Source organism: Zingiber officinale, chromosome 5A (genome assembly GCF_018446385.1).
Source record: "Zingiber officinale cultivar Zhangliang chromosome 5A, Zo_v1.1, whole genome shotgun sequence".
NCBI lineage: Eukaryota > Viridiplantae > Streptophyta > Magnoliopsida > Zingiberales > Zingiberaceae > Zingiber > Zingiber officinale.
The window spans coordinates 113,548,477-113,557,983 of NC_055994.1; the positions used below are offsets into that span (position 1 = coordinate 113,548,477).

General features: G+C 34.0%; 1 protein-coding gene across 3 annotated transcripts in view; it reads right to left on the reverse strand.

The window, feature by feature from the left end:
• The window catches only part of LOC121981408 (DNA polymerase I A, chloroplastic-like), a 60,884-nt gene extending 55,746 nt beyond the window's left edge, over positions 1 to 5,138 (reverse strand). Inside the window, exon 1 of one of the 3 annotated variants that reach the window (XM_042533902.1) lies at positions 4,833 to 5,138. In XM_042533902.1, the coding sequence (XP_042389836.1) occupies positions 4,833 to 4,975 (143 nt within the window). In that variant the 5' untranslated portion in view covers positions 4,976 to 5,138. The remainder of the gene's footprint in view (positions 1 to 4,832) is intronic. The other 2 variants (XM_042533901.1, XM_042533903.1) reach the window with 2 other exon arrangements.
• Positions 5,139 to 9,507: the final 4,369 nt, after the last annotated feature.

Below are 9,507 nucleotides of genomic sequence, written 5' to 3' on the forward strand. Positions count from 1 at the left end.
AAATTAAAACTAAAAATTTCTTAGTTCAGTATTTCACCTAAGAGTGTCAGGAGAGAAACTTGTGTAGCAGATAAACAAAGTGAAAAATGATCCGAGATGAGGAATCATAAGTCTAAAAGTTGATCTTATAAAAAGAAAATCAGGTATTTTGACTGAAGATTCAATCTAAGATTGAGTAGAGAAAGTTTGAACTTGTTAGTTTTGATAAATGATAATTATGATTGATAAGAAACACAAAATCTTCTATTTTCATAAATAGGCATAGTCCATTGCCCATAAAAGTTCGCTTAGGCAAGCCCAAATGGTATAATCAAAGAATTAAAATGAACAAGAGCTCATATCAAAGTCGTAGCAGTTACAAGTCAGTGATGAAACCAAGTTCCAAGGATAAGAAATTAATAGAATTTTCCTTGATGTCGGCCCAAATGCCAGTTTATACGTGGTCAACAAAGCAGATATCAATTGTGATTTCTCAAAATCAACTATTAAAACCTGGAACAATTAAATTCTCGCCCAGTTACAGATATCAAATTGTGTTTTTTTTTTCAATTTTTCAAACCCAAGTGGAGAAATGGCATCTTCTATGTATAAACAAGTCCCAAGCACAAGGGAACACGTTAACCCTTCGAGAAATTAACGATGCGCGTAGAAGGCTTTAAATAAACTAAGAATCTATTTTCCCATTGGTTAAAATTCTACTACAAACATCATAATGTATCAAGTTCACTATCAAAACAATTAATCCTTATCTAGATAACGAAATTGGATTTCCTGAAAAAGAATAAAAGAGACATATTTGCCCCCATGTTAGGAGAAGTTATGCACATAGGAGGCTTTAAATACACTAAGAACTTATTTTCCTTGTGGTTAAAATTCTACTACAAATATCATAATGTATCAAGTTCATTATCAAAACAATTAATCTTTATCTAGATAATGAAATTGGACTTCCCAAAAAAGGAAAAAAGGAAACATATTGCCTCCATGTTTGAAGAAGTTATGCACATAAGAGGCTTTAAATAAACTTAGAACCTATTTTCCCATTCTTCTTTATTCTATTCTCTTGAAATGTAGAAACTTTAGGTATAACCAAAAAACTAAAACAGCAATACTCTAGTTTCTTTATGTGGGGTCTCAAATTAAAACTAAAAATTTCTTAGTTCAGTATTTCACCTAAGAGTGTCAGGAGAGAAAATTGTGTAGCAGATAAACAAAGTGAAAAATGATCCGAGATAAGGAATCATAAGTCTAAAAGCTGATCTTATAAAAAAAAAATCAGGTATTTTGACTGAAGATTCAATCTAAGATTGAGTAGAGAAAGTTTGAACTTGTTAGTTTTGATAAATGATAATTATGATTGATAAGGAACACAAAATCTTCTATTTTCATAAATAGGCATAGTCCATTGCCCATAAAAGTTCACTTAGGCAAGCCCAAATGGTATAATCGAAGAATAAAAATGAACAGGAGTTCATAACAAAGTCGTAGCAGTTGCAAGTTTGTGATGAATACAAGTTCCATGGATAAGAAATTAATAAAATTTTCCTTGATGTCGTTCCAAATGTCAGTTTATACGTGGTCAACAAATCAGATATCAATAGTGATTTCGCATAATCAACTATTAAAACCTGGAATAATAAAATCTCGCCAGGTTACAGATATCAAATTGTATTTTTTTTTTCAATTTTACGAACCCAAGTGGAGAAATGGTATCATCTATGTATAAACAAGTCCCAAGCACAAGGGAACACGTTAACCCTTCGGAAAATTAACAATGCGCGTAGAAGGCTTTAAATAAACTAAAAACTGATTTTCCTAATGGTTAAAATTCTACTACAAATATCATAATGTATCAAGTTCATTATCAAAACAATTAATCTTTATCTAGATAATGAAATTAGACTTCCCAAAAAAGGAAAAAGGAAACATATTGCCTCCATGTTTGGAGAAGTTATGCACATAGGAGGCTTTAAATAAACTTAGAACCTATTTTCCCATTCTTCTTTATTCTATTTTCTTGAAATGCAGAAACTTTAGGTATAACCAAAAAACTAAAACGGCAATACTCTAGTTTCTTTATGTGGGGTCTCAAATTAAAACTAAAAATTTCTTAGTTCAGTATTTCACCTAAGAGTGTTAGGAGAGAAAATTGTGTAGCAGATAAACAAAGTGAAAAATGACCCGAGATGAGGAATCAAAAGTCTAAAAGCTGATCTTATAAAAAAAATCAGGTATTTTGACTGAAAATTCAATCTAAGATTGAGTAGAGAAAGTTTGAACTTGTTAGTTTTGATAAATGATAATTATGATTGATAAGGAACACAAAATCTTCTATTTTCATAAATAGCCATAGTCCATTGCCCATAAAAGTTCGCTTAGGCAAGCCCAAATGGTATAATCAAAGAATAAAAATGAACAGGAGTTCATATCAAAGTCGTAGCAGTTGCAGGTCTGTGATGAAACCAAGTTCCAAGGATAAGAAATTAATAGAATTTTCTTTGATGTCAGCACAAATGCTAGTTTATACGTGGTAAACAAAGCAGATATCAATAGTGATTTCTCAAAATCAACTATTAAAACCTGGAACAATAAAATTCTCAAATTGTGTTTTTTTTTTCAATTTTACAAACCCAAGTGGAGAAATGGCATCTTCTATGTATAAACAAGTCCCAGGCACAAGGGAACACGTTAACCCTTCGAGAAATTAACGATGCGCGTAGAAGGCTTTAAATAAACTAAGAATCTATTTTCCCATTGGTTAAAATTCTACTACAAACATCATAATGTATCAAGTTCACCATCAAAACAATTAATCCTTATCTAGATAACGAAATTGGATTTCCTGAAAAAGAATAAAAGAGACATATTTGCCCCCATGTTAGGAGAAGTTATGCACATAGGAGCCTTTAAATAAACTAAGAACTTATTTTCCCAGTGATTAAAATTCTACTACAAATATCATAATGTATCAAGTTCATTATCAAAACAATTAATCTTTATCTAGATAATGAAATTGGACTTCCCAAAAAAGGAAAAAGGAAACATATTGCCTCCATGTTTGAAGAAGTTATGCACATAGGAGGCTTTAAATAAACTTAGAACCTATTTTCCCATTCTTCTTTATTATATTCTCTTGAAATGTAGAAACTTTAGGTATAACCAAAAAACTAAAACAGCAATACTCTAGTTTCTTTATGTGAGGTCTCAAATTAAAACTAAAAATTTCTTAGTTCAGTATTTCACCTAAGAGTGTCAGGAGAGAAAATTGTGTAGCAGATAAACAAAGTGAAAAATGATCCGAGATGAGGAATCATAAGTCTGAAAGCTGATCTTATAAAAAAAAAAATCAGGTATTTTGACTGAAGATTCAATCTAAGATTGAGTAGAGAAAGTTTGAACTTGTTAGTTTTGATAAATGATAATTATGATTGATAAGGAACATAAAATCTTCTATTTTCATAAATAGGCATAGTCCATTGCCCATAAAAGTTCACTTAGGCAAGCCCAAATGGTATAATCGAAGAATAAAAATGAACAAGAGTTCATATCAAAGTCGTAGCAGTTGCAGGTCTGTGATGAAACCAAGTTCCAAGGATAAGAAATTAATAGAATTTTCCTTGATGTCGGCCCAAATGCCAGTTTATACGTGGTCAACAAAGCAGATATCAATTGTGATTTCTCAAAATCAACTATTAAAACCTGGAACAATTAAATTCTCGCCCAGTTACAGATATCAAATTGTGTTTTTTTTTTCAATTTTTCAAACCCAAGTGGAGAAATGGCATCTTCTATGTATAAACAAGTCCCAAGCACAAGGGAACACGTTAACCCTTCGAGAAATTAACGATGCGCGTAACGCACTGTTTGGGAGGAAGTGAGGGAAGGAGAGGGAAGGGTAAAGAAGAGGAAGGGAAACTTGCAACCCTGTTTGGAAAGGAGTGAGCTACGGAAAGGAAAGGTAAAGAAGGGTAAGCTTTAACTTTCCTTATCCATGAAACAAAAGAATTTCTTACACCCCGATTTGGGGTGTAAGGAAGAGTAAAGGCAATTAAAAAAAAATTATATTCCAATTTTATCCCTATTTTATTAATTATATTAATTTTAAAAATTATTGTTTTAGGTATTCTTTGCATCATGACGAAAAACACTTGCATCGCCCAACTGGCACCACCCAATGTTCACACTCCGTCAATGTTGGCACCGACTTTGATGTCGACGCCGACGCCGACTTTGACTCCGACGCCGACTTCGACGTTGACGCCGACACCGATGTCGACGTCGACACCAACTTTGACACCGACGTAGACTTTAATGTCGACGTTGACTTCGACGTCGACGCCGACAATGTCTACGTCGACTTCGACGTCGACGCCAATGTCGACGTCGACTTCGACGTCGACTTCGACGTCGACGCCAATGTCTACGTCGACTTTAACAAATGAACTACAATTATTTAAATACGTAAGTCTTAACCAACAAATATATGCAAGATGCACTGAGCATTTGAATAAGTAAGTTTTTAATAAAAGTGAGGGTAATTTTGTAACTTTATATATTTAACCTTTATTACCCTCACTTTCCTCTCAAACACGGTAATACATTTTACGTTAATAAACCTTCCCTCCCTCCCAAACAAGTAGAATATAAATACTTTACTTCTCTTCCCTTTTCCTCCATTCCCCTCCCTTCCCCTTCCGTTAATGAACCTTCGCTCACCCCATCGAAACACAGGGTAAGTCATGTAAGACCCCACCAAATGTATAGTGAAGCACTACCAAATCGAAAAAAAGGAAGAAATAGAAATAGATTAAAAGAAATCAAAAGTCGAGCACCTTCCGTTGGACGAGTAGGGGCGTATATGGGCCGTCGCATTCGAGGAGGAGATTACTCGGGAAACGCAAGAGAACCAAACCCTGTTGTAGGAGGTTGAATGGTGCCTGAGAGCGCCGCCATAGGTGGAGAAACCCAAACCCATACTCCCAGAAAATTCATCAATTTTCCGGCGCCAGCTCCTGGAGCCGTCGTTGAGACGGAGAGAGAATGGGCCGGTCTCAGTGTGCTGGGCAGGGGCTGAGTGGCAGGAAGAGAAGCCTTCGTTCGGCCCCACAACCCTAAATCCTAAATTGGACCAGTCTCAGGTAACTCAGTCCCGACCCGGATAAATGAGTCGGAATTGTAACTGGCCTCGTCAGAACGGTTTTGTGCTAAATTAACCACTGGATTCAAATTTTCTTTTTTTTTATTTGACCATTGGAAATAGACGACCACTTCGTTCCTTTTATTATTTTTATATTACCTTCTCTACTTCTATGTCTGAATTTTAAAATTTTAACGACTTTCAACTTTAATTCTTCAATTTTAATTAAAAAATTCATCTAAGCACTCTGAATATAAATTTTGATAATAGTTAATTTTCTGATGATGAACCAAAACGACTTTCAATTGTTAAGACATCAGAAATCGAAACTACTAAGATTTGGAAATTTTCATCCATAAAATCGTCTAATTATACTAAATATTTTGAGAAAAAATCATTCTTCTAATAAATACGTGCAAGATATAAATACTGTAAAACTTCTTATGAATTTCAATCCGAGCAACGGTTATGAGTCATTAAAGTAACATGTCGAAATAAAATATCAAACAAAATTTAAAGTTAACTTCTCAAATATAATTATCTAAACTTGTATCAAGTGTCTCCTATTGATTAAGGTATAGAGTGTTGCCACATGAGATTTAGGATCGAAACTCGACATGTCATATCTCCTTTGCATCAAATAATAAGGTACATATTCTAAATACTCTAATGTTAAATTAAGAAAATCATTAGTTAAATTTATTTACACAAAATTTAATTCATCTGCTAAAAGTATTTTACAAATTATACTTATTGGTATAATTAAAAAATTAGAAAGATGGAAAAAAATATATCCCTATAATTAAATAATTTTACTCTCTTTTAGTTATGATGATTTTTTTAAACAATTTTAATTTTAAATAAATATGTTACCGATGAATTTTTATCTCATTACTACCAACCATGAATACAAAAGAGAAAAATATTTTTATCATATTTATGATATTATTTAGTTGCAATTGACACGACACTTAAATTAAATATTTTATATGAAATTTATGTTATCCAACTAATATTGAATACAACAACAATTAAATCTTATCTCATCAGATGATGTTAGCAAACTAATATGGAATAAAATACTAAAAATAATTTATATAATATTTATAAAAATTATAGTTTAAAATATGGATTAAAAACTAATACGTTAATACACAAAATATTAGTAGCAATAGTACTTTAGAACTTACAAAAATTAACTTTTATTAAAAGAATAGATTAAACATTCATGAGAATCTCAAGTTAAGAATTATTTTATAACTTTTTTAAATTTTAGTGAACAAGATAGCGAGACTGATTTTGATATTATGGTGGTTACAAAACACTCTATGTTGCCCTCCTCTCTATCATAATAAAAGAAATTATAACTTGTCTTATGTCAATTGTTGCTATTGAACAAATATTTAGTTCTAGAGTTAATATGTTGGATGCAAGACAATCTATTTTGTCTCCTAACTTTTTAAAAGCACAGACATTACTTGATGATTGGATGAGAGTTATAAAAAAATACAAAAAATCCAGATGATTGGATGAGAGCTATAAAAAAATACAGAAAATCCAGATGATTGTATGAGAGCTAAATCCAATTTTATGAGATAGAAAATTTTGATATCAAAAGAACTAACAATACAAGAATGGAAAATAAAAATTAGTCACAACACCACTTCCTAAGGTAATAAGAATAAAAAGATAAACAAATTACTAGGGTTTTAATTCACTTATACTGTGAAAAGGATACAAATGCAATTTAAATAAATATAAATTATTTTTTAATTTTAAATTTATAAAATTATAAATAAAAGTTAATAATTTTGAAACGTCATAAACCGAGGAGGGTTTCAAACTGCGAATTGTAATCATCTTTGAAAATTCTAACATTCAATTTTGAATTTAAATCAAGTAAAAAAACTTTTTCAGGAATTATTTGGTTCATCAATTTTATCCATCTAAATATCAAAAATATAAAAAAAAATCATGAATCAAAACATTTGGAAACTGTCTCGCTTTCTTTATTTATCTTTTAAAGTTTTGGTCTAATTTCAAAATTAAAGTGCGAATGGATCTTTCTCCTGCATTTTTCACTTTCTCTGACTAAAGACAATATTTACTTTTTTGTGAGACTTTTGTAAAGAAAATGGTTGAATTAACCAAAGATTATGCATCACATTTTAAATTTAACCAACAAGTGGCCCGGGTCCACCATTTTTGATTGAATCGTACATAAACCTCACCTGATTGCACTCTCGCTCGAATTAGCATGCTATTTTTTAAATAATTTAGATAGCTAATTTTTTGCGAACCTATAAATTTTATATCGGTCTTGTAATATAAAAAAAATTATAGATCAGAAATAAATCAGAAAATAATCACAAAAATACATCCAAACGGTTAATATTTTAGAATTCTCATCCCATTAGAGAAAAATTCCTATAATATATCATAGTTGGAATTTCACCCTTAAGTATATACTTGGTTAATTATTTGAAGGGTCTAACTATTATATCATTATCCCGGGGACACATGTCACCTCTTTTGTATAACAAGATACATAATAAATCCTCAATTATATACAACGTAACTAATCTTCTAATTCAATCAAATAATACTGATGGAGAGATCGATCAGAGGCTTCTATTTAGGAATAGGTCAATAGTCAAACGGAGTCCATTGGGTTACTGATTGCTTAGGTTACTTGAGGGGAGGAGATTCATCTATCAAATCTATCACCCTTGAACTAATTCGGCATTTGACATTCAACACTCTGCTCAGCTTCCTCAAACTCCTTCAGGCGGCCTACTCAGCTCCTGGGACTTAGATCTCCTGATACTTTACTTTATTCAATCATTTTAGCTTCCTCTAACTCCTTCAGTTGACCTACCTGGCTCATGGAGCTCAACTCTCCTAGCACATTACTTTGTTGAGTCAATTTAGTTTCTCTAACTTCTTCAGTCGACTTACCTAGCTCTTGGGGCTCAATTCCCAGGACACATTACTGTGCTCAGTCAGTTTAGTTCCTCTAACTCCTTTAGTTGGCCTACCCGGCTCCTAGGGCTTAGCTCCCTTGACACATTACTTCGCTTAGTCAGTTAAGCTGTTTTCGATTCCTTTAGTTGGCCTACCTGGCTCCTAGGGTTCAGCTTCACTAACAATTACTCTGCTAAGGCAATTAAGTTCCTCTGACTTCTTCAGTCGGCTTACCCGGCTCTTGGGGTTGAACTCTCTTAACATATTACTTTGCTCAGTCAGTTTAGCTTCCTCTAATTCCTTCAGTCAATCTATCCGGCTCTCGGGGCTCAACTCCCCTGACCCATTATTTCACTTAGTCAGTTTTGTTGGTGCAACATCCCTCAGGTCAAGGCTGACCTGGTTGACCAAGCTTGAGTCTTGGTTTGTGTTTCGATGTTTGACAATGCAGTTATTCATCTGGGGAGATTGTTTGGTGCAATTCCTCTCTGATCAGGGTCTGATCAGGTTGGTTGAAGAAGAGTCAAGTAGGTCAAGGTTGACCAGATACTTGACTGGGAAGTCCTAACTGGGATGTTGGCATGAAGGAGGTTGAGCCTATGGGATTAGCCTAACTTAAATGTGGTATTATCAAACATCAAAAAAGGGAGAGATTGTTGGTGCAATATCCCTCAGGTCAAGGCTGACCTGGTTGACCAAGCTTGAGTCTTGGTTTGGGTTTCGATGTTTGACAATGCAGTTGTTCATTTGGGGAGATTGTTTGGTGCAATTCCTCTCTGATCAGGGTCTGATCAGGTTGGTTGAAGAAGAGTCAAGTAGGTCAAGATTGACCAGATACTTGACTGGGAAGTCCTAACTGGGATGTTAGGCAGAAGAAAATCCTAGTGAGTGAAGCTAGGTGAAAGTCATAGTGAGTGAAGCTAGGCAGTTGAAAGTCCTAGTGAGTGAAGATAGACAGTTGAAAGTCCTGGTGAGTGAATCCAGGTAGAAGAAAATCCTAGTGAGTGAAGCTAGGTGAAAGTCCTAGTGAGTGAAGCTAGGCAGAATGAAAGTCCTGGTGAGTGAAGCCAGGCACGGGGGAAAATCCAGATAGGTCAAGGTTGACCAGACATCTGGTGAAAGTCCAAGTAGGTCAAAGGATTGACCGAATACTTGGCATGACGAAGAAAAGTCCAAGTGGGTCAAAGGGATTGACCGGACACTTGGTGAGGGAGTCCTAGTAGGTCAAGGTTGACCAGATGCTAGGCATGATGAACCAACAGGTCATGGATTGACCGGGTGTTGGTTTGGGGGCTTTGAGACTTGGTTTTGGGCAAAAACCAGCAGCTGGATTGATCAGTCGATCGATTAGCTGGAGCCCAATCGATCGGCAGATCGATTGGGGTGTCCCCGTGAGAAGCCTTCGT